The sequence below is a fragment of the Pseudopipra pipra genome, chromosome 17 (genome assembly GCF_036250125.1).
Source record: "Pseudopipra pipra isolate bDixPip1 chromosome 17, bDixPip1.hap1, whole genome shotgun sequence".
In the NCBI taxonomy this organism is placed as follows: Eukaryota; Metazoa; Chordata; class Aves; order Passeriformes; family Pipridae; genus Pseudopipra; species Pseudopipra pipra.
In genome coordinates this window covers 15,290,155-15,314,576 of record NC_087565.1, presented here as the reverse complement: position 1 = coordinate 15,314,576, position 24,422 = coordinate 15,290,155, and the positions used below count along the sequence as shown (strand labels likewise).

Sequence of the window (24,422 nt, the reverse complement as noted above, 5' to 3'; positions counted from 1 at the left end):
CACAACTTGGGGCTGTGTCCTCTTGTCCTGTCACTTGTTCACTGGGAGCAGAGCCCAACCCCCACCTGGCTCCACCCTTCTGTCAGGGAGTTGTAGAGAGTGTAGAGGTCCCCCCGAGCCCCCTTTTCTCCAGGCTGAGCCCCTCCAGCTCCCTCAACTGGCTTCTCATCCGGCTTGTGCTCCAAACCCTTCCCCAGCTCTGTCTCCCTTCTCTGGACACACTCCAGCCTCTCAATGTCTTTATCGAAGTGAAGGGCCCAGAACTGAACACAGGACTTGGTGAGGAGCTGGCTCCTCCTGGTGCTGTGCTGCCATGGCGTGGGACAGCCGTGGGGTGGTTGGCAGGACAAGGTGGCACAGCTCACCTGAGCCAGTGAAAAGCCCACTCACAGGCTGGGAAGAAAGGTGTCAGGTGAAGACGGACTGCTCACACTATCCTTCATGTTGCTACTGGGATGTTCTTGAGCTCATATCATCCTGCTGGGCAGAACATTGTGTTCTGTTAGTCTGACATCTCCTTTTCAACCGCTCCTGGCAAAGAGTTGGGAGATAGCAGGCTTGGAGGTGATGGGCAAAGGGTGAGTTGGGGCAGTGGGGCTTGTCAGACTGCATGTGTGCAAGGGGGGACATGGATGGATGTGTGGTGTGAGGCTCACGGAGGTACAGAGGGACGATGCTTGCAAGTACCTTGTGGCTGCAGGGAGGATGGGATGAGGTGGTTGATGGTATCAGGGGAGCGATAAAGCTTCTCCCAGCACCCCAGTGCTCCTGTAGGAATTGAGTCCTGCCTGCAGGGTGCCCGTGCTCTTGTGCTTCAGTCCTTCCTGTTGTGTGCATGTGTGTTTGCTGGGCAGAGGAGCCAGGTGTGTAGGAATTGGAGGCAAACTGCTTTACTGTAAATGAAGAACATCAGAAGAAATTGTGACTATCTGGAAAAAGACCTGGAGGCTGAAGCATCTGTCTGTGTGACTGACTTGAGGAATAAAGAGAAAATAGTGAGATGTAGAGAGGGGGCTTGAGACAAGTGTGTAGGGATGAGGGGTGTGAGAAAGTTTTGCACCAGACGATAAATCTTGGTGCTGCGATCCCAAAGCTGTGCTGTCCCAGCTAAGAAGGACCTGCAGGAGCCAGGCTGAGAGGAGAAGTGAACCCCAAGGTCCATCCAGCTACAGGCAGCAAGGGCAGGTAGATCAGACCCCCAGGGAACAGCCAAGACGCTGAAGGCAGGAGGAGGAACCAAATGCATCCAGTTTGAGCCCAGCAGCGCTCTGTGCCCAGCTGCCTCTGCCTGCTAGGTTCTGCTCTTTCAGGCTGAGCCGAGAAGAGCTGCTGGGCCTGGCACAGGGGCTGCAGGGACCTCCCTGAGCAGCTTTGCCGTGCTGCACTGGCTCTGGAGGTCTGCTGCTCTCGAGGGCCTCCACATCACCACTGGGAAGGACCAAGGCTGGAACCTGATGGACCCAAGCAGGCACTTCCCCCTTGGGGTGGAGGCAGGTCCTGCTGATTGGATGGTGGCTACAGAGAGCTGTTGTCCTGGGCTGAGTGACCCACCCTGGGTGTTGCCTTCTCCGGGTAAGGCTGAGCTGCCACTGATACTGGATCTGCAGGGTTGGTACTGTGGAGGAGTCATGGTGGTCTGGGGACAGTGGGGAGCTGTGAAGCTTGAAATAGTGGGAAAGCAGAAGGAGCTCTGCCCTGGCTGCTCAAGACAGGGACAACCATAGCCCAAAACTAGGGGGAAGGAGGTTTGGTGAGATGATGGAGAACACCTCTCTAATGGGATGAGGATAAAGCCCTGGTGCAGGTGACTGTGTGTGAGAGGAATTGCAGAACCACAGAATGGTTTGGGTTGGAAGGGACCTTAGAGCCCATCTTGTTTGGAACCCACTGCAATGGACAGGGACACCTTCCACTAGACCAGGTTGCTCCAAGCCCCATCCAAGCTGGCCTTGAACACTTCCAGGGATGGGGCATCCACAGCTTCTCTGGGCAACCTGTGCCAGGGCCTCACCACCCTCACAGGGAAGAATTTCTCCCTAACATCCAATCTAAATCTCTCTTCTTTTAGTTTGAAATAGTTGCTCCTTGTCCTATCATTATTTCTCCATGTAAAAAGTCTCTCCCCCTGTTTTTTATAAGCCCCTTTTTGGTATTGGAAGGTGATTTAAGGTCTCCCCACAGCCTTCTCTTCTCCAGGCTGAACACTGACAGCCCTTTCAGCCTGTGTCCATAGCAGAGGTGCTCCAGCCTTCAAAGATCTCTGTGGCCCTGGGAGAGGAGACTTATCCCACTCTCCTCTCCATCACAGTCACTATTAAAGGCTTGTCAGGCTGGTATGGGTGGAGCTGTGTTGAGCTGAGTGCTTTAAATGATCTTTTGAAGCATCATATCCCTTCACAGTGGGGGGCTGCTGCTGCTGCCCCCCCGGGGCTCGCAGAGGCATGGGGGGGCTGGTGGTGGCTGGATGAGGTTGGCAGAACTCCCTTGTAGGAGGTTGCAGGGCCCGGGGCTCCCGCATCAGCTGCATCCAGAGCCTCACCTGTGAGTCAGTGTGTGGCTTATGATGATTCACAGCAGTGCCGCAAGACAGCCACGGGCTGGTGCAGGGCTGGGATTAATGGTCTGGAAGGAGGGCAATGTGGGAGGAGGGAGAGAATATGTTTTCCCTCATCAGCATTTCCTAAGTCTAACTGTCAGGTATGTCAGCCTTGAGCTGGAGAGATGTTCTCAGCTTGGAAAGGAAGCTCCAGCTGTTGGTCCCCTCCCTGGCAGCACCTGGGCACAGGGTTTGGTGCCCTGGCACCTTGACAAGCTGTTGGCCTCAACCCAGCCATCACTGTCCTAACGTGAGAGCACCATCCCTGCTTGGCTGGACCTCCTGGAAGCTCATGACATGCTGCTTCAGGCACAGGCAGCCCATGCCATGCCCTGACCCGACCTGGCAGGAGGATGAGGTGACATCCCTCCCAGAGGGAGGCATCTCAGGAGCTGGGGGCTCCTGACTGAGCAGGTGTTTCTGTAATTCTCATTGAAGGTGAGGGTCTCCTCCCTCCCTTTTCCAGGGATGAGCCAGCACATCTGGCACAACTGTGAATCATAGAATCCCAGAATCCAGCCCCTGCTTTCCTTCTGAAGGGCTTTTGCAGACCATGTGTCCTGCAGCAAACTGAAACCTGATGGTGGGGGGTTTTTTGTGTTGCATTTTGCAAGTCATTGAGGAGTTTTCAGTTTGTCCCCAGTTTGGGTGTCCATAGTGTCCAGGCACTTGGTTGCCAAAGGCTGGATTCTCACCAGTTCTGTGGGGACACAAATGCTATTGCTGTAAATTTGTACAGAAGTGAGACTGGTGAAGTATTTTCTTAGCAGAGTTGAGCCAGAGCCGGGTGGGAAAGGTTGTTCAAGTCTGTGAACCTCTTGCCCTCTATCTCCACCAAGGCTGCTTTGGGGCAGCCTGAGGTGCGGATCTGGCCGCCCACGCTGTGGCCCTTCCCAGCGCCTGTAGCCCAGGCTCCTGGATGCTATTCTTGGCTCCTGCTCAGCCCTGTGACTTGTTCAAGCTCCTTTGACACCTTGTCGATTCTTTTGCGTATCTGCGAGATACTTCAGAGGATGGAAATTTCCAAGTTCCAGTTTCCCTGCAGCAGCTGGGCCACACATGTATTTTAGGATTCAGGTGTGGGAGTAGGCACTGCAGAGCTGGGCACTGTGGGCACCTCTGGAGACTGGGCTCATGGTGGCTTTGGGACTCAGACCGGCTGAAGTGAGGGTGCAGGGAGCACTGGGTGCAGGATAGTGACACTGCACTGATGTGTGTAAAACATACATTATGTATACATCCTGAATAGAAATCAGGCAGGGAAAGCAGCCTGGGCAGGGCTAATCACTGCTGAAAGACAACCAGGAACACCTGAAGGATATTAAGCAGGAGAGAATCGGAGTAAATCCATCCCTCAGAACTGGTTGTCTGGTGTGTAGGCACTTCTGATGTTGCACCACAGCTAAGCTAGGGCAGGGCTGGGAAGAGGGGGTCCCAGCTCTTGGGGGATGCAACTTGGGAAGAATACAATGGGAGAGAAGAGTACGGCTGAGAGCATGTGGGGCTTATAGAGTTGGGCATGGGGCAGCTCTGTTCCTACTCCTCCAGGCTTGCTGGCATGGCCTGTCCCCTCCCTGTCTCCTCCATGGAGGGTGGCAAGGGCAGGGGTCCCCTTTCCTCCCTGTCCTTGAGGCTTATCCTATGCAATGAAGCCCTGGTCAGGTGAAGTGGATGCTCCTCACAGTGAGTACCTGCCAGAGTCCTGGGTCTGGCCAGCACATCTTCTGGTGAGCTTTGCTTCAAGGGGGTGTCCAAAAAGTCTTTGGGGACTCCAGGTGCGGGAGTACTGTCCAAGATAAACTGGAAACATAAGGATAGATGGCAGTAAGCTTGGCTAGTGTGGAAGCCCTGAAGGCTTCTCTGAGGAGTGGGGCACCCACTGTCCCATGGAACCCAGGAGCATGGCACAGCATGCCCTGCTTCTGGGGTGGTGGGAGGCAGGACCCTGGTTTGGGCAGCACTGGGGGGTCTGAGTTGGGTTGGGGGGGTTCCCTGCAGTGCAGTTTCAGTCCTGGGGTAGGTACCTGAGGTACCTTCTCCTCTGCACCGTTTGTTTTCTCTGCTGTAGCCCCAGCTCTGCCTGCCTGGCCCAAGTCCCTGCTGTGTCCTGGGGTGTCCTCTGCATGGAAGGTCAGAGCCAATGAAGGAAGCCCATGTGCTGCTCCCCACCCCGCTGCAGCTCTGAGCTGATTTGCTCTTTCTTCTCGCTTCTCTATGATCCCTTTTCCATCCCTTCTGCCCTTTAAAACCTTTGTCTCTTATCTCTGATAATTGCCTGCAAGGCCTGAGCGTCCCTGAGGCCTCCAAGCTGTCCTTGTGTTGGCAAAAGCTAAAAAAAAATCTCCTTTCTCCCATGTCTGAGCAGTCACAGAGGGTCCACATCCTTCTCTGGAGCAGCCTGGGATCCACCATGCTGTGGGTACCGGGGAGATGTTTCCATGCATAGCAGGGGGTTCCTTCTCATCTGTACTACAGATCCTTCTTGGGGTTGCAGGTCTTCTGTCATGGACAGGCTGCTCCCTGGTGTTCCTGTCCTAGTGGAACCAACCTTGTCCTGTGGGTCTGTGCCCCTGACTTGGCTCCTTAGTGGGATGTGTAATCCCAGGATGTGCTGTGTTGTGCGTGCTTTTGTTATTCGGTACCATGTGGGGACACTCTGGGGTTTTTTAGGGTCCTGATTCTGCTTCAGACTGTCACCAGTGGGGATAGGGCTCATGGCTGTGTAGCCACAGGGGTGCTGTTGGTCCCCTCTCACCAACAAATGTTCCTTGTGGCTGAGAGAGGGTCAAATGGGGAGAAAACAGAGGGAAGCCTGCATTGGTGTCTTTAGGTGTTCAGAAAGCATGAGCCAGGCATCCCAAAAGTGGGGAACTGGGTTAAACTCAACAAATATTCAAATAACAGTCCCTCCAATGCTTGGTTTGAGGTAGGTGCCAAGGACGGAGCTGAGCTGATGTTGACAGGGACACGTGGTCCAAATAGGGTGTTTTGGGAAAAGACTGTTTTGGCCATAGATCAGCTGTGCCATGCCATAGCCCCTGACCCTTCAAATCCTCCCTCCTCCTGCTTGGACTGGGGAGGGCATTAGGAGCACACGTGGCCATGGTGTCCCCATGTGACCAGGGTGCCAGCAGGTGCCTCTGATGGCAGGAGGTTATGAGGAATGATGAGCCCTCACCTGGATTTAAACCCTTGAGGATTAATGACATGTTTTCCCCTATGCCTGTCCTTCCGTGCCCTCTCAGGGGGCTGCCAGGCCAAAAGAGGCAGCTGGATGCGGGATGAGGCCGGTCCCAAATACCAACATCCAGTGCTGGGATGTGCCCAGTGCTATGTGCCCAGTTCGGATGATATTTTTCAATTGATTTTCCCACCTTTCCAGTGCAGGAATTGGCTTTGCCAGCCCTCCCCTTCCCCCACCTCAGCTCAATTTCTACCAAATAATCAGAAACATGTTGATGCTTGAAATCAGAGGCTCTATCTGGGATGGAAGAAATGTTGAATCAGCTTGTGGCTTGAACTGCTCTGTGCAGCAGCCACCACCCTGCCTTCCTCCAGGTTCCCAAATGCCTCCAAAAGAATACCTGGCAGCCAGCTTTGCCAAGGTGGTGGTGGGAGGGATGAGACCGGTGCCCCTCTACCCCCACAGCATCCTTCACTGGGATCCAAGGACTTATTGGAATGCTGAACTAAAACCTAGGCCCAGCTTAGCCGTGACCTCTTCCAGGACTTGAGCTGTGTCCCACTGTAGTCCAAGGGAGCTGGCTCCGTTTCCCTGCCTGAGTCACCAAATCGTGCTCAAGGTGGCAGTGGAGGATGCAGATGGTCCCCTCCTATACTGGGTAGGATCACAAGGATATGAGGAAACCGTGTCATGGGGTCAGCAGGAGCAAGGAGGGACTCTCCAACAGCACTGTCTTTGCAGGAGCTTGGCTCAGTGCTTGCTTAGGGGGCATCTCTCTGGCAGGGGGGACGCGTGTCTGGAGTCCTCAAGCTGGGTCTTTGCTGAGCCCACTGGCACGACAGCAGTTTTGGGGGCTCTTCTGGGGGTGGTCCTGTGGCTGATATCTTTCTGCTGGCCCAAATCCTGCACTGAAACGCAGATGAAGATCTCTTGGGCTCTGTCTCTCCCTCTGATGTGCTACCTGAGTTAGCCTGTGCCACCCTGAGAGGGGTTAATTTGTTTCTCCTTAGATAAGTGAGGGAGCTTGTCCATGGGGTGACCTTCCCCTGCTCCCAGCAGAATGTGCCATCCTTGGCCACTGACAGGCTTCTGCCAAGAGGGTGGAGCCAGGCTCTGCTCAGCAGTGCCCAGGGACAGACCCAGGGGCCATGGGCACGAACTGACACACAGGAGGGGCCCTCTGAGCATCAGGACACACTTTTCCACTGTGAGGGTGGCTGAGAACTGGTGCAGGTGCTCAGGGAGGTGGTGGAGGTGGAGAGACTCGAAAGCTGCCTGGGCACATCCTGGGCAGCTGGCTCTGGGTGGCCCTGAGGGAGCAGGGACTGGGCAAGGTGACCTCCAGAAGTGCCTCCAACCTCACTCAGCCTGTGATCCAGTCCCCTGAGCACAGCCTAGTGGCCTGGGCAGTGTGCATGGGGTTCAGTGGGGTCCTCGATGGGCTTAGAACAAGCACTGATGCCACAGGGCCCAAGTGCCAGCAGGACCCTCTTTGAAACCTGTTGCTGTTCAGGTCTCCCCAATCCATTTGCACCCTGTGGGTCTCGCTAGTCATGGAACCACTGAGGTTAGAAAGGAGCTTTTAAAATCATTGAGCCAGTACTGCAAAGACCACCACTAAACCATGTTCCCAAATGCCTAATGTGTCTTTTAAATCCCTTCAGGGATGGTGACTCCTGGTGTGCCAGTGCCTGACCACCCTTTCCATGAAGATTTTGAAGCCAAGAAGGGCATTTCTGTAGGCACTTCCGCAGTTAGTTGGTAGTGGATGCAGTGGGTCCCTCCCACTCTGACACCCCAGGACCTGAGCCCCTCTTTCTGGGTCCATCATTGCTTCTTGCCAGGGATGGAGGGAAAATCCTTCCTGCCCTTGTTTTCCTTAGGCTGCCTGATGGAGCCAGCTCAGGGTTGCTGTTCAGTTGTGGATGCTCAGAGATGGGTGATGTCAGCCCTGAACAGTGGAGAGCAGCCAAGAACTGATAGCCCCCAGCCCCAAACCCCTATGGCTTCACCCTCATGGAGAGGGTGGAAGGGGGAGATTCAGGGCTGGAAATGCCACTGAGGACACTTAGGCTGCCGACGCTGGGAGTCCCTTACAGGGGCATTCGTGAGTGCTGCTCCCATGGGAGCTGCAGAGGCCAGGGAAGCTGCAAGCCCCACTGGTCCCTGGCCTGCCGAACTCATGGGGATTGTACTGCCAAGGTCGGGGTATCTGGTTAGGGTGCAAACAGACCAGGCAATGATTTCAGAGGAGGGGAGCTTGCTGGGAATTATGGGATTACTGATTCTTCCTTGCTGCAGATTTCTATGTTTCAGAGTGAGATCCCCCTGGGCTGTCCCAGTTCAGTGGCTCAGGAGTCCCTGTGCAAGGTGACCAGCCCTGAGGAGGGCTCATGGGGAGGTCCCTCAGGGCTCTGACCTAGTCCCTGCCCATCTGGTTCCCCCGGGGCAGATGTTCTTGGGTGAGGGGACAGTCCTTGAGCATCCCAACCCATGGGTACTGCTTGGAGAGCTCATACTGATGAGCAGCTGGGCAGTTGGGGCTGAACGGCGGTTTCTCCCTCTGCATCCGGCACTGTCACCCGCACGGGTGGGGTGACTGTATCCTGACAGCTGGAGCCTGCCGGGAGCCTCCCAGCAAGTCCCCAGACTTTGTCTGGCTTGTGCTTCTTCCCCTGTGGTTCTTGATGGCTTGGTGTGCCTGGGAGTTTCCATCAGTATGTGTCCAAACTACACTGTGGTGGGTCCTACCTGGACCTCCCAGCAGGCTGCCCACACCTGGTCAACATAACCCAGCCCCTGCCAGCCCCCATGGGCTACCTGGGTCCGGGGTGTTGAGCAGCACCTGCTGTCTGGCCAGTGTCCCTGTGAGTGTTCCTGCCTGTGCTCTGGCTGTCCCCACTACCTGCTGATGGCAGGATCATTCCCTCTGCACAGCAGGGTCAGTGCTGGGCTTCCTGGACCTCCTGTGCTGCTGTGTTGCAGGGTATGAGCACCCCTGCAGTGCATGGTCCCAGTGCTTGCTCTGTGGTGTTGTCCCTTCCAGGGGACAAAGGAGGGATGAGGAGCTTCGTGCTCAGGAGATAGGGATGTGCTGGGTGTCACACTTGGCACTTCCCCCTGGACAGGGCTGATGAAAGAGCTTTTGTTGAGCCCCCGCTGCTGGGACATCTCAGAGCAGACTGGTGCTAACACGGTGCTTGGGGACGTGGTTTGGAGGGTCACAGTGTTTGCTGCCACAAGACCCATGGGAGGGATGAGTGGGATGCAGGACTGTGCCAGGTTAACTTGGGGTGAAGATGTACAGTGGATCCAGTTCCCATGGAGGAGCTGAGCTCTCCTTCCCTGCCAGGGCATACACGGGGAAGGATCCTTGCAGGAGCGCAATCTGGTGCCTGGCCTGGGATGAGTCAGGTGTTTGCAGGCAAGGGAGGTGATGGGGCTGGTGCCAGCATCCCAGTGGGACCCTCCCACCATGCCAAGGGCACTGGTGCAGGCCCAGAATGCCTGGGAGTGGGGAGCCTGGCAGAGGGCTGGGAAGGCAGCCCAGCTCCCAGCCCAGCTGCGGCTGCAGTGCACATCCATCCGTCACTGCGGGGGGGGGGGGGGGGGGGGCGGGGGGGCGGGAAGAGGCGGCTCTGTATAAAGCACTGCCTCGGATGCAGCACAGCCCAGCAGGATGAGCCATGCTGGAGCCATGGGGAGCTTGCACCAAGGTAGGGCCCCACCATGGACACGGCCACTGCACAATGCTCGGCACTGCTGCTGATGCTCTGGGCTTTAGCCAGCAGTGGGTGCCCTGGGGAGAGCTGGGTGGGGTGCGAGTCGTGGAACCTGGGAGGGGAGATGATTGGACTTGCTCTTAGAGGTCTTTTCCAAACTTAGTGATTCTATGACAGGGCATTTTACAGCTGGGAAACCACTCAGGGCACTGCAGATCTCTGCCTCTGCCAGTCACTGGTGAGGATAAGTGGGGTTCGTTCTTCAGGAGCTGGGGATACTCTCTGTTTCTGATCCCCCTGCTTCACCATAAACAGCTCATGTGATTCTCTGGCCCTGCTGCAGAGCAGCACAGGAGAGCTGAGCTTCGCTGCAGAGCATTTTGGGGATTTGCACATCCTGTGCCAGGGCATAAGTGCTGGGGGGCAGCGGGGCTCAGGTTGGCAGCAGGGCTCAGTAGGGGCAGTGGGGCTCAGGGTGCCATATATTGCCAGGACTTTGGGGCTATTTTCCCTGTTTGCTCTTTCTATGTCCCCAGAGGATCCCCAGGACTCCTCACCAGGCTCCTCTCAGGTTTCCAGGATGGCTGCGAGGCACTGCCTGTGCTCCTATCCTGCCTGTCCCCTGCCAGCTCAGCCCCTGCCCCATCAGGGGTGCTGGGTGCCACAGCCCTGGTGAGCACCTCTGTCCTTGGGGGCTGGCAAGTACCTGGACCCCCTGACCTTTGTCACACAGCCACTGCCACCCCTGCAGGGTACTCCTCATCTCCGTCTGTCTCTGCAGCAGCCATCTGTCCCACAGCACAGTGGGGAGCTTTGCTGCCAGGATCAGCCCTATGGGCCCTCAGTGGTGGTGAGGCAGGAGGGTGCTGGGGTGTCATCCAGCTCTGTGCACCCTAGTTATGCTAGAGCCTGCAAGGCCCCGTTCAGGCACTCAGCATGGAGCTAGGATCTGCCCAGGACTGTGATGGAGCAGAGGTTAAACTTCAGAGATGGGCAGCAGCCTCGGCAGAGAGTGGGGGGGGAAACAGAGCCAAGTAGCAAAGGGGGATGGTCAGCCCTGGAAACCATCCTGGCAGCTGGGAGTGACTGGGCAGGGGAAGGGGAGAGCAGGCTGCAGCAAAACCAGCTTGGAGGTGGCAGGGAAGGGAAGGTTCTGAGTGGGGAGCGTTTTGGACGCTGGAGGCAGGATGTGCTGGGGCAGAGCATTTGGGAAAGCTGTGAATCCATACTCTGGCTTGAAGGGGGAAGAAGAGGAGAACACCAAGGGAAGGAGGAGCAGGCAGGGAGATGAGGGGAGGAGATTCCAGGCTTGATCAGCAGGTCTGCCTCTGATCCTGCTAAGGCTTTCTTTGCAGTTGCCATTCCCATGTGCCTGTTCCAGTAGCCTGGAGCTCCTTTCAGCTCCAGCCATTTCCCCTTTGGAGAACAACCCCCAGTCCATAGGGATCCAGTGGCAGCAGAATTGAGCCAGCCCTTGCTGGAAACTGGGCTTGTGCTGAAAACGTGGCCTTACTGAAAACTGGGTGCATGGCACTGGGGCCGGTGGGTGCAGAGGAACCCTTTGGCCATCATCCTGCACAGGGAAAGGTCTGGGGGGATGGTGTCTGCTGCCTCCTGCCTTCTCCAGCTACTGCCAGGCAGCTGCCAGCCTCAGCATGGGAGCTGCTCCAGCCTTGGCTGCACTCCCGAGGGGACATGCACGAGAAAGGCTAGGTACTGGGAAGGGCTGGGACAGCCTGGTAAAGGCTGGCACCCAACGGAATTGGGTCCTGCTCCTTCTGTGGGAAATATTTAGAAAAAAATTATTTGGGACAGCATCTCTACTTGTCTCTACCCAGTTCGCTGCAGTTGTGGTGTATATCTCTTTTAAAGGTTTGTGGTGGAAATCGTCAATGAAACTATCCCTTTGGCAGCACGCTGGGACCTGTGTCCTTTCTCAACCTATGGTCCCCCACACCAGAGTCTCCTGCATGGGGTGGGCAGCAGAAGCTGAGTTCTGCATCCAGAAGGTGCTGTGTGATGGGCAGCACTCCACGGCTGCTGCGTGCTGTCTGAGGTTTGCTTGCCACCTCCACATCAGGGGCAGCTCCTGTCTGAGCCACAGAGCTGCTCCCATGATAACCAACGTCTGCTTCTGGAGCTCTTGAATGCCACAGAAAAGGCCATGGGGAAAAAAGTGGGGAGAAGGGGCTGAGGCAGGTTGCAGTGGTTGCCTCACTGTGAATCTCAGGTCCCTTCAGAGCCTGCAGGTGCCCTCAGGGTGCTGAACACTCCCAGCCTGGCACAAGGGACAGTTGGGGTGCTGGTGGTCATGTTGGCCTTGGTGTCCTCCCACAGCCCCGGGAGCAGATGACCAGGCTTCCATGGAGGGTGGCAGCATCCTATTGCTGGCCAGAGCTCTAGGGGCTGGTGCCACCATCCCCAGGGGCTTAGTGCTGCCAGGCTGGTGCTGACCTTCAGTGCCAGCCAGCCCTGAGCCCCCTGGCTGCCAGTAGCATTGGGGTGAGTGGCAGTGCTGGCAGAGCCCTGATTCCATGCTTCCGACCTCTCCACTCAGCCCCACTGTGGGCAGGGAACCCTGAGCAGCAGTACTGCCCACACAGCTGTGGCACCCACACCCACCAGCCCCTGAATGCGGCATTGTGGCTGTGCCCAGGAGTGTGGCGGTGCCAGTGTGGCCCCTCCATTGGGGCTGTGCAGCTGCAGGGCTCAGCTGCAGTAGTGTCATGCCCAGGGCCACTGCCCCACTGCCAGCCCCAGCTCCCTTGGGGCAGCTCCCTGACCCTCATCCCCCAGCAATGACCCTGTGTGGGGACTGGAGTCTCCCCACCATGGCTGCAAGGTGAGAGATTGAGGGGCTCCCTGCTCCTCCTGAGCCCATCCAAAGTTTGGAGGGGCTTGATCGTCACCGCTGTATTCCACACTGCTGGGGCAGGAGCAATGCCACAGGGATGGGCTCAATGGGCCCTTTCTGGGCTGGGATCCATCAGAGCTGGGGTTTCCTCTGTGGCTGTATAGAGCCCTGTGTCTCTGCCCAGGCACAGAGACACGTGGTGCTGCAGGAGGGAAGAGCATGCAGTGGGAATTACTGGGACCAGGGAAGGGGGATGGTGGCCAGGGTTCCAAAGCAGGGTGGCAGGAGAAGCAAGGTCATGGTGTGAGCAGGGAGATGGTCCCTGAGGGTTTACCAGCTCCTTTACCAGGGGTCTGCCACCCCGGCACTGCTGTGTTGTGCTCTCACGGGCTTCAGCTGGTAGTCAGGGTCCCTAGGTCAGGCTCCTTGCTTGGAACTGGAGCTTAATATGCAAAAGTAGGTCTGGCTGGGCAAGATGGGATGAATTCCTAGCCTACTACCCTTAAAAAAAGGCCTCATTTCCTCAGGGATCAATGCTTCCCACTGCAGAGGGAAAAAGTAGTTTGGAAGAAAGTTTAGAAACCTTGAGTGAAAAACCCAGCATGTTTTTGGCCTGAAGGGATGGTTATCATTTTAGAGATTTCATATTGATTAAAAAATTCACACACTGAGATCCAGGCAGAAGCACTTAGGAATGATCCACACAGGGATTGGAGCTGGGAGCATGCAACTGCTTGAATTTGCAGTGGAAAAACAGCAGCCCTGTTTTCTCTGTGGAAAAAACCAAACCACTGGTGACCCTTGAAAGCTTCTGGTGCCCTTGGCCAAGCAGTGGGGTCTGTCAGGAGGAGCTGAGCTAATGCTCCTCAGGGGCCTGTGGCAGGTTGTCCTGCCTGTCATGGCCAGAAGAGTGAGGCCCTGGGGCAGAGTGGTGAAATCCTGGGCCTGTTGGTGTGAACAGAGTCCCTCTGTGGTGACCACACAGCCAGCATGGCCAGCAGCAGTGTCACTGACCTGTGTGCATGGAAGGGGGATGCTCCCAGATGATCCTGCACTGCCGAATCGGGTGGCAGGAGGCACAGGCTGACTCCTGTGTCTTCTCTGTCACCTCCTCTCTGTTCTCTCTCACCCCTGGAGTCAGTTTTAGCCATTTTTATGGGTCAGGTTTCACATTTTCCCACTGCTGAGGACACCCGAAGGGCGGTGGAGGGACAGGAGCTGTGGCGTGGGATGGGTTTGCTTTGTAACAGAAAGTCAGCAAGTCTGTGGGTGACACCGAACTGAGCCTGAGCAGTGCAGCAGATTCACCAGGGATCTGGCATCCAGAGGGACCTGGGCAGGCAGGAGGAGCGAGCTCATGTGAACCTCATGCAGTTCAAGCAGGCCAAGTGCAAGATCCTGTATCTGAGTCAGGGCAACCCCCAGCATCAGCACAGGCTGAGGGCTGGGTGGGTTGAGAGCAGCCCTGGGGAGAGGGACTTGGGGGTCCTGGTCAGTGACAAATTGGATGTGACTTGGCCATATGTGCTGGTACCCAGAAACCAGTTGTGGGCTCATCCCACACTGTGGGCAGCAGGTGAGGGTGGGATTCTGCCCCTCTGCTCTGCTTAGGTGAGACCCCACCTGCAGTGCTGCCTCCAGCTCTGGGGTCCTCAGCACAAGGACATCAACCTGTTGGAGGAAATCCAGAGGAGGCCACGAAGATGCTCCAAGGGCTGGAGCCCCTCTGCTCTGGAGCCAGGCTGGGAGAGCTGGGGGTGTTCACCTGGAGAAGAGAAGGCTCCAGGGAGATCTGAGAGCCCCTTCCAGGGCCTGAAGGGGGCTTATAAGAAAGATGGAGAAAGACTTTTTACCAGGGTCTGGAGAGACAGGATAAGGGGCAATAGCTTCCCACTGCCAGAGGACAGGATTGGATTGGATATTGGAAAGAAATTCTTCCCTGTGATGGTGGTGAGGCCCTGGCACAGGCTGGCCAGAGAAGCTGTGGCTGCCCCATGCTTGGAAGTGTTCAAGGTCAGGTTGGACAAGGCTTGGAGCAACCTGGTCTAGTGGAAGGTGTCCCTGCCCATGGCAGGGGGTTGGAATTGGAATGGGGATCAGAAATATCCTGTGTGGGCTTACACACTCCACTAAAGTGCAGATTTTATGGTGCTGCAGGTATTACTCAGGGCTGCTGGTGTGGCTGTTCCGTGGGCAGGGTGGGTGATGTGACCCCAGGGAGATGCTCTGATTGAGCCGCCTCGTCCAGCCACAGCCTTCGGACACTCCAATGGGGGCAATCCCAGCAGATCTTGCACAGACTGATGGGGAGCTGGTGGGGCCTGAGCAGCCTGAGTTGACGGGTGGGTGATGGTCCAGAGGGTGCTCCATGACCTTGGTGCATGGATCATCCCAGGAGCTCTTGCCAGCCCACACTACATTGGCATAAAAGGTTTCAAAAACATAAATGTTCTAAAAACATGTTGCTGAGCACCCCGGCATGGAAAGTGCCTTCCCCTCACTGTTCCTGGCCCTGGGTTTGTTTTTGCATCATGCACTGGACAGGCAGCTGGGGCTGGAGGCAGGAATCTCGCCGCTCCACAGGGTCCCACGCCGACCATGGGAATATGTTTGTCATTTCCTTTGTCAGTGCAGGCTTTCCCGTGACTCACAGCCTTGTTTTTCCTCCCACTCCTAAAAAACATGAGTGAAGGTACCTATGGGTGCAGCGCAGGGGGGAGCAGGGGGTCAGGGCAGCCTCACTGCCCGCTGTGAGTGCAGAGATGGGGCATGAGCCAAGCCCTGCCTGTGGTGGGTCCCTGTCACTGGGCAGCAGATCCATGAGTGTACAGGGAGCCGAGGTCTGGCAGAGTATCCGTGCAAGAACAGGGAGCTGGGATCTGGCAGTGGATCTGTGCATGGACAGGGAGCCGCGGTCTGGCAGCGGACCCATGAGTGGACAGGGAGCCGGGGTCTGGCAGCGGATCCATGCATGCAGGCAGTGGGACAGAGATGGGCTTGTCCCAAGGCTCCCGTGCAGCCAGGGCATCCCAGCTGCTGGCTGCCTAGCCAACATCGTCCATGCCCGTGTGACCTCAGTGACCCCTCCTGTCTCTTCCTCGGGTGGCGGTGGCAGAGCGGGGTGACCAGCAGCCATGACAACGGAGACGGGTCCCGGGTCGGAGGTGAGGAATGCGCAGGAAGAGGCTCCGCAGCAGCAGCTGGAGGCGGCTGCCCACGGCCCCACCGCAGCCCCCAACCCCACCGGCCGGGACAGCGACGCCAACGAGAAGCCCGGGGCACAGTCCGATGCCCGAAATATGGAGCCAGTGAGTGGGTGACAGACAGGTGCCACGAGAGGCAGGAGGGGGAGGCGCAGCAGAGGAGAGGGTGTGCCACCGCTCACTGCTGTCCGTCACTGTGGCCTTGCTGCGGTGCGGGGGCTGCAGGAGCCCAGTGAAGTGGGCACATCCCTTGTGCCCGAGGGGAACGTACTGGAGGGGAGCCCCCCCCCGCCAGGGTGGTGGTGGCTCTGCCAGCTGCCTGCACAGCTGCCCAGCTCCTTGCCCACAGCTCCTTGCAGGGAGGGCAGGACAGGCAGAAAGAGCCATGCGGCAGCCTGGAATGCTGACGGGGCTGGGAATGGCAGTGCAGGTCGGGGCACAGGGAGGGAGCAAATGGTCCCGTGTCCCCTGCTGAGCTGCCCTGGGCAGGGCTGGGAGCAGTGGCCACACCCGCTATTGGCTGCAGAGTTGCCAGGGAGCTGAGCTGTTGGGCAAGGAGGTTTTGGGTGCTGAACTGGCCCCAGGTGTCCATTTTCCAGGGACCTGGCTTGTGCTGGCAGTGTGGGTTGGGAAAACTAGGCTTGACTGAGGACTCCTAAGAGGTCATCAGCCTCCCTGCCACCGGCTGCCCTCTTCTGCCTGCTGTGGAGGGCTTTCCCCCTCTGTGTGTCCATCCTGGCGGTGGTGCCAGGTAACATTCTGTGTCTCCCCATTCCAGGGCACAGACATGGAGGACAAGGACTACAGTGAGACAGATGGGCTCTCTGACAAAACAACCCCCAGCAAGACCCAGAAGTCACCCCAGAAAACCACCAAGAAAGTGAAGAGTGCCCTATGCAGGGTGACCCTGCTTGATGCCTCCGAGTATGAGTGTGAGGTGGAGGTGAGTCTTGGCTTTGAGGGGCTGTGCTAGCACCAAGGAGGGGACACTCTCAGCTCAGGGAATCTGCCCAGCCCAGCGAGTCCTCATGTCAGGCCTCTTGCAAGTAGCTTTGTAGTACCTCTCTCCTAGGGAAAAGTATCCACAGAAATAGCCATTTAAGTTGAAATTTCAACATAAGGAAAAAATCTGGAAAGACAGACCCCAGCAGGGAATTTCAGCCCAGTGAAGGCAAATTTGGCAGCTACTCACAACAAAAAACAATGTATAAATTGGAAACTTTATGGCTGGGGGTAGAGCTCTGCCTGACAGTGCGTACACCACACACCCGGTACCAGCCTGGCTGCGGCACCTCCAGAGCACGGTGTGTTGGCTGTCCCATGTGTGCAGGGGTTGTGTGTGCACACAGGTATCTGTACACATGTCGGTGCAAAGGAGGTGACATGCAGGGGCCCTCCTGGCTGCCCCAGGTGTGTTTTGTGTCCATCTTCTCTGTGTTCATCTTCTTCTCCCTTGCTGTCCCTCCCCATGGAGCTGGTGGGCCAGTGAGCACACAGCGAGGTAGTGTCACCTGTGTGCATGTGCACATGAGGGTGAACACATGTGGACATCCTTGTGGCTGCATCTTCGTGCATGCAGGCAGGGCAGGGTGCACAGGCAGGTGGTCCAGCACCCTGCTCTGGGTCTGAGGGCACCTGCTCGTTAGGCATCATCACAGGCACATGGCATGGGCACGCACGGGTGTACGTGGGTGTGCACTGTTCCCTGGTAGTGGGTGTCACGGCAGGGAGAGACAGAGGGGACAGACACCAGGCAGTGCCTGCAGGGAGGAATGGAGGGGAGAGGTGCCTGGCAGTGCCTGCAGTGAGGGACGGAGGGAGCAGCTGTTCCATCTCCAGCACTTCCTTCTGTCTCCTGCCTGCAGGCTGGGAAGGCAGTGCTGCTCCAATGTGCGCCATGAGCCCGGAGGGAGGGAGGGACATTTTTAGGGACTAGCAACTTTGCTTAAAAATGAAAAGCTGAGGTTGTTCAGAAGCAGAAATCTGAGAGCCTTTTCCAGGGAGACCTTTGCCCTTGCTCTGGCAAGTAGGTACACGGGTGTTTGCTGTCAGTAGCTTGAAGTTGGCTGCATGGAGAGGATCTGTATGCAGGTCCTGGCTGATCCAGGTCTCAGCTGCGTGGGATTGATGAATGTAGGGAGTATGGCTGCCTGAGAGGAGGGAACACCCCGAGGAAGCCGGGGGGGGGATGTCCCTGCCCATGGCACAGGCAGCAGAGCCTTTGATCTCTGTGCTCCAGCAGCCCTGGCTGTCACTTTAGTGGTAAAATTGTTCACAGAGCTGTAGAAGGATGAGTTGGCAGCAAGATAAAAGACTTCCCAAAGGAGGAAAGGAGCAGAGCACCTCAGGGAGCTGACAGGGCACAAGGGTGGCTCATGAGCCCCAGTGGGGTCATCTTTCCCCTGGCTCTTCCCAGAGCACTAGCCAACCAAACGGGGATGCCAGGAGAATCTCAGGTCACAGGTGCTGGCAGAGCAGAGCAGAGCAATACCCCTTGCCACATTGCCCAAGAATGGGGTCAACTTTTAGACAGGTGCTGCTCTCCAAAAAAGCCATCTGGGGCACAGAGGACAGGGTTAGGGGTAGAAAGTCCAGTGCTGCATTTCTTCTTTTTTCTGGCAGACACTGTTGGAATAATTGTGCCTTTTCCCTGTGTTTTAATTAAACCTTAATTCAGTCAAAATCAAATGGGGGAGTAAAACTGTTCAGTGTGACACCCCAGCATGTGCCATGGGTGAGCCCCTACCTTCAAATCCAAGTTGGAAGGAGGGAGGAGACCCAGGAAAGTTGATGGCAAGTACTGGAAAAGCTTTGGAGGGCAAGCAGGAGCCTGTGCTGTGCTGCTTGCTGTGCTGTGCTGCCATCCTAGGGGGCATCTGGTAAAGGTGCTCCAGTAAATGGATGTCTTGGAGAGGGGAGATTGGAGATGGGAGCTGCCAGGCTGGAAATCGGGGAGATACACACGTGGGAAGGGTTGTTCTTCAGTGTCCATGAGGGAGCCTGGGCCTCACTGCCACCAGTAACAAAGAGAAATTCAGGGGAATTCCCATCCCTCAAAGTGTTCAAGACTGGGTTGGATGGGGCTTAGAGCAACCTGGTCTAGTGGAAGGTGTCCCTGCCCATGTTAGGGGGGTGAAACTAGACAATCTTTACGGTCACTTCCAATGCAAACCATTCTGGGATTTGTTTATACCGAGGGTGCCCTCTGTTGCTGCACATGGCCTGGGCTCTTAGTGGCTCTCATTTGTCCATGCTCTGCTTGGGAATCCCACCACTGCTACCACCAGCAGCCCATCCCTGCAGCCCAGGGACCACCTGGGTGTCCCCAAAGTGGTGCAAAGCCCAGGTGATCCCAGGGCTGCAGGGATGGGGCATGGTGAAACCCACTGCCAGATGAGAGCACCTTTTAGGGGTCACCTGAAGGGTCTCCCTTGAACCAGCTCACCATCAGCCTCTCCATGTCTCTGACAGAAACACGCCCGAGGCCAGGTCCTCTTTGACATGGTGTGCGAGCACCTCAACCTCCTGGAGAAGGACTACTTTGGCCTCACCTTCTGTGACTCAGACAGCCAGAAGGTGAGCACAGCGGGGTCCCTCTACAGCTGCCCCTTGCATGGTGGGGACCCCCCTGACCAGCTGTCTCCTTGTTGCAGAACTGGTTGGACCCCTCCAAGGAGATCAAGAAGCAGATCCGCAGTAAGTGCCCAGGGAGGGTCCATCCTTCCCAGCCCGGGGGTATCCCATGGAGCTCCAGGATAGCTCAGCTGTGGCTGTCCTACAGTGTGTCCCCTTCTCACCTGCTCTAGAGAGGACCTTTGCCAGCTGGCCTGGGGACAGGGATGCTGATGCTCATTCAGCTAAGTGTTACCCACCTCTCCTCTTACTCATGAGAGGCACTGGGGGGCAAAGGACCTCATCTGTGCCACCAGAGCTGAGACATGGTGCCTCTCTGAGCATCACTTGCCCTGAGCAGGGAGGAGGGGGACGGGGGGAAAAAGTGGGGGTCCTTGCTGGGACAGGTCCTGGGGCCTTTGCCCATGGTGTTGCATTGCTGGGATGGCAGAAATGACACCTATAGTCCAAGGTGTCATTTTCTGGGACACAGGAGGCTTTTGCTGTGACAGTGATGCTGTGATAATGATCAGGAGCTGATGGCTTCTGAAGTTGTGATGCTTTTCTCTCCCCAGCCGTTTGGGAAGGATTAACCAGGTCATGCTGGTATCCCAAGGGCTGTGCTCCAAGCAGCTTCTGCAGCCCCCTGTCCCTGCCTTGTGCAGGCTTAGGGAATGCATGGATGCTTCTACACCCTGTGTGCAGCCCTACGGGTGCTGTCCTGACTGCCCTCTCCCCTCTCTAGGTGGGCCCTGGAACTTTGCCTTCACTGTGAAGTTCTACCCTCCAGACCCTGCCCAGCTCACAGAGGACATCACAAGGTGGGGACCACACACCTCCTTCCTGGGGAGCCCCGGCCTGCATTGAGGGGCACACGTCTCCCTCCCAGGTACCCCCAGCCTGCTCAGGAGGCACATGCCCTCACCCTACTCTCACCCTCTCCCCCCTCCTGCAGATACTACCTGTGCCTGCAGCTCCGTGCAGACATCATCACGGGGCGCCTGCCCTGCTCCTTCGTCACCCATGCCCTGCTGGGCTCTTATGCTGTCCAGGCCGAGCTGGGCGACCACGACACCGAAGAGCACGTGGGCAACTATGTCAGCGAGCTCCGCTTCGCCCCCAACCAGACACGGGAGCTGGAGGAACGCATCATGGAGCTGCACAAGACTTACCGGTGAGCTCCAAGAGGGGATGGCACTGGAGAGCTGGCCCTCACCTGGTGGGGCACCTGCCTACATGTCCCCCTCTCTGTTTCCCTGCAGCGGAATGACCCCTGGGGAAGCAGAGGTCCACTTCCTGGAGAATGCCAAGAAGCTCTCCATGTATGGGGTGGACCTGCACCATGCCAAGGTATGGGACCATGGGGCTCCCAGAGCCATGGTCAGCACCATCCCACCCTGCTCCTGCACACCCCTCTTGCCCACCCCTTCCTCCCAGAGTGAAGGCTCAGTGAGGACACACTCCTGGCATGGCTCTAGGTGGCTCTGAGTGTCCCCGTGTTGGACCAGAGGAGCTCCAGAGATCAACCAGCCTGGGGTTCAGGGCCCCCGTAGCTCCTAGCAGGAGGGAGCATGGCACTATTGGCCAGGCTGGTTCTTACTTCGCTAACTGAACTGTTCCCTCCTGTCCCCTTCCCTCCTCCAGGACTCAGAGGGCATTGACATCATGCTGGGCGTCTGCGCCAACGGCCTCCTCATCTACAGGGACCGGCTGCGCATCAACCGCTTCGCCTGGCCCAAGATCCTTAAAATTTCCTACAAGAGGAGCAACTTCTACATCAAGATCCGCCCGGGTGAGGTGGGTGCCAGGTGCCCATGCAGCCCTGGGGCACAGCAGAGTGCTTGTCCTGTGGGACTGGGGCTGATGGTGGGCACTGGGGCTGATGGTGGGGATGTCCTCACCTGGCTCCAGCCTCTGTCCCAAGGGTCCCACATGAATGACCACACTGTCCAAGAGAGCACATCTCCTGTGGCGTGGATTTTCTTGTCTATGCTCTCGTGACTTCAGCAGCTGAGGGACCCCAGGTTCCCATCCCTACCTGACATACACCATGACCCTGCTGGTGTGGGGAGTTTGCCCAGGAAGGGAAGTTGAGGGCCATTTTTGGCGTGTCTTCACAAAAAAAACATCAGGAGTTTTTTTCATTCATTTTCAGACTTTATTTTTACTCTTCTATGTGCACTGGTAGGAGAATGCATTTCCACCCAGGTCTTCCAGCAGGCTGGAACGGCAGCACATCTGAAAGGGAGAGTGATACCCTCACACCAAAACAGCTGTAAAAGCTTTTGTTTCTTGGAGGAATTCATCTTGCACTGAAAAGCCATTTACAGCTGAGGGAAGTGCTTAGGCCAGAGACGTGGGCAGTGATCCCATCACCCTGCTGAGTGGCATGGACCTTCCCAGCACAGCTTTGAAGAAGACTTTTGGGGTTTTTTTGTATGGTCATGGCTCCTGCCAGGGGAGCCTGAGGGCTTTGGCAAGGTCCTATCCCATCATGTCCCCTAGGGCAGGATCTGCCTGTAACAGCCTATATCCGTCTCTCCCAAGTATGAACAGTTTGAGAGCACCATTGGCTTCAAGCTGCCCAACCACCGCTCAGCCAAGCGGCTCTGGAAGGTCTGCATAGAGCATCACACCTTCTTCAGGTGAGGACACCTTCTCCAGGCCTCCCTTCTGGGAGGCAGACATGCTTCTGCTTCTGTTGCAGTGGGTACATGTGGGGCACAGTGCCGGGGGGCCTGACTGGGGTTTGCTGATGCCCCTCTTCCCCTCTGACCCCTAGGCTGGTGTCCCCAGAGCCACCCCCCAAGGGCTTCCTGGTGATGGGCTCCAAGTTTCGGTACAGTGGGCGGACGCAGGCGCAGACGCGACAGGCCAGTGCCCTCATCGACCGCCCAGCTCCGTTCTTCGAGCGCTCTTCCAGCAAACGGTACACCATGTCTCGCAGCCTTGATGGAGGTATGCCCCAAATTGGGGAGGGGGAGGGAGATTGGTCCGCTGGCGGGAGCAGTGGGGTGCTGCTCGGCTCGGTTCTACTTTGCCTCATTGAGTTGAGCAGGGTCACAGCAGCATTGGGCTTCCTTCTGGGGGCTGTCCCCAGTTGCATCCCCATGGCAGAGGGTCTATCCCCACCCCAAGTGGTTGCTCAGATTGTGTGTGAGCAGGGGGATATGGCAGGGCTGGGGTTGGGCAGCTTGGGGACACCTTCCCCCCGGCTCCCTGTGCCTTAGGACACCTGGGACCATCTGTCCCTGCTGCAGGGCGTTTGGGGCTCCTTGATCTCCAGGTAAGAGCTAGCAGGGTAGGGGCAGGGGGTGGGGGAATGGGGGAGGAATGGGGGTGGCAGGGCTGCAGTGACCCAGGCTCTCCCCCACGGGCAGAGTTCTCACGTCCAGCCTCCGTCAGCGAGAACCATGATGCTGGGGCGGAGGGTGAGAAGCAGGACGAGGACGGTGAGTTTGGCAGCAGGAGGCAGTCTGAAATGGAGGATGAGGAGGTGACCACCCCGACGAAAATCAAGGAGCTGAAGGTACAGCCGAGGTGGGCAGAGGAGGGTGGGGGTGGAGGGGTAGGCAGACAGGGGACCAAGCACAGGCAGCAGGGCTGGGCTGCAGGCAGGAAGGGTCACCTCGGTGCACAGTACCCTGCAGCCCTGCCTGTGTCAGCTGAGCCCCAGGCTGGGGGGACCCCTGGGATATGGCTCTTGGCCCCAGTCGTGGAAGTGAGGCTGTCAGAGGGGTTTGGTTTAACTGAGTCCCCAGAGCCCTCCAGGTGATCTAAAGGCTCCTCCCCAGGCAGGGCCAGATCTGGGAACAGTCCCAGTCTGGGACAGGGATGGGGATGGGGACAGGCCAGGAACATGGGTGCCCGCTCATTTCCCCCACTGCCCGTGCACAGCCCACCCACTGCCTGCCCTGGTCCTTGGGCTGTCCCAGCCCATTTCAGCCCCACTTCGAGGGGAGAGGGTGTCCCTACCAGCCCATCAACTTAACTGTGATGTTTGTGACAAATTCCTTCGTAACCTGCTGGTTACTTTTAACCCTCTCTTTGCTGCCAGCTGGAGCACGAAACAACCCCCAGGCACAAGCAGGAGGTATTCTCTGTCTGGAGTATCTTAGTCCTCATTGGTGCATCATATTGTCCATCCTTCCCAAAACAACTCCATGTGTCACCCTATTTACTGGAATACAAGATGCGTCAGGCAGGGGGTTGGGTGCTGGAGGAGCCCAATGAACAGACAGCTGGGGATCAGCCCAGCGCACGTGGCATCTTCTATCCCACTAAGTAAGGTGGTCCTGATCCTACCTGTGAGCCCTCCCAGGGGCAGGAAAGCCCTTGGCCCATTGGGGTGACCTGGCTTCTGTTTGTGTTACTGACCCTGCCATATCCTTGCCTTGTGTCTCCTGTGCAGCTGGTCCCATCGCTCCCGCTGCCACCCTGACCCATTCTCTGCTCTTGCCTGACCCAAACTGACTCATCACTCCCCTGCCTAGTGGCTCCACTCTCCTGCAGCCCCCCACTCCCCATGAGTGCCAGGCTGGGGCTCCCCACAGCGCTGCAGCTGCCATCCCACCCTCATGGGGCAAAGGGGCTCTGAGCTGCCCCAAGGGGCCAGCACTGGCACCCACCTAGTGTCTGTCCACCCTGAGAATGGGCTGAGCAGAGAATAGGGAAGCTGAGCCCTCTCTGTACAAACTGCCATGTCCCCGGTGGCCCCATCAGGAATGATTCATCCTGGCCTAAAATCCACAGTTGCTCCCTGGGAGTTTCCCCTCCAGTTACAGTGGGATGTAGGTCCTCGCTGCAGCTGTTGATGGGAGCAAGCATGGCTACGTGATGTGGTTGTCCACGCTGGCACCACACAGCCTCACCATCCTGCTCAGCACCACAGGGGCAGACCCCGCCAGGGCAGTGGGCAGTGGGCACTGGTCCCAGCCCCCCACCCGCCTCATTGCTTCCCCACTGCATGTGCATGTGCTGCGCCCTGGCCCGGCACACCCTGAGCCCAGAGGTGGGCACACTTGAGCTCTCCATGGCTCACACATGTGGGTCCAGGTCGGGAGTTTTCCTGAGTTGTGCTGAGCCTTTGGGATCTGGAAAATTTGGTGGACTTTTTCCTGAGACTCTCGTGGGTCTCTGGGCTGTTGCTGACGAGGTACTAGGGAGGTATTTAGGTGCCTCCTTTCAAACCTCAGAAGAGGTTTGAATTTGAGTTGGAAGCAGAAACCAGGGTTCCTGCTCGGAGCTGGTT

At 57.2% G+C, this 24,422-nt stretch overlaps 1 protein-coding gene across 18 annotated transcripts in view; it reads left to right on the top strand.

Moving 5' to 3' along the window:
- Positions 1–24,422, top strand: part of EPB41L1 (erythrocyte membrane protein band 4.1 like 1) — a 68,362-nt gene that overhangs the window by 22,521 nt on the left and 21,419 nt on the right. For 14 of the 18 annotated variants that reach the window (XM_064674447.1, XM_064674450.1, XM_064674449.1 and 11 more), the window contains exons 3-14: positions 15,472–15,664; positions 16,338–16,502; positions 19,031–19,135; positions 19,213–19,255; positions 19,917–19,992; positions 20,127–20,345; positions 20,434–20,521; positions 20,816–20,968; positions 21,719–21,816; positions 21,954–22,129; positions 22,552–22,700; positions 23,229–23,264. In XM_064674447.1, the coding sequence (XP_064530517.1) occupies positions 15,491–15,664; positions 16,338–16,502; positions 19,031–19,135; positions 19,213–19,255; positions 19,917–19,992; positions 20,127–20,345; positions 20,434–20,521; positions 20,816–20,968; positions 21,719–21,816; positions 21,954–22,129; positions 22,552–22,700; positions 23,229–23,264 (1,482 nt within the window). In that variant the 5' untranslated portion in view covers positions 15,472–15,490. Of the gene's footprint in view, positions 1–9,409; positions 9,497–15,471; positions 15,665–16,337; positions 16,503–19,030; positions 19,136–19,212; positions 19,256–19,916; positions 19,993–20,126; positions 20,346–20,433; positions 20,522–20,815; positions 20,969–21,718; positions 21,817–21,953; positions 22,130–22,551; positions 22,701–23,228; positions 23,265–24,422 lie in introns of those variants that run through there. The other 4 variants (XM_064674445.1, XM_064674457.1, XM_064674458.1 and 1 more) reach the window with 2 other exon arrangements.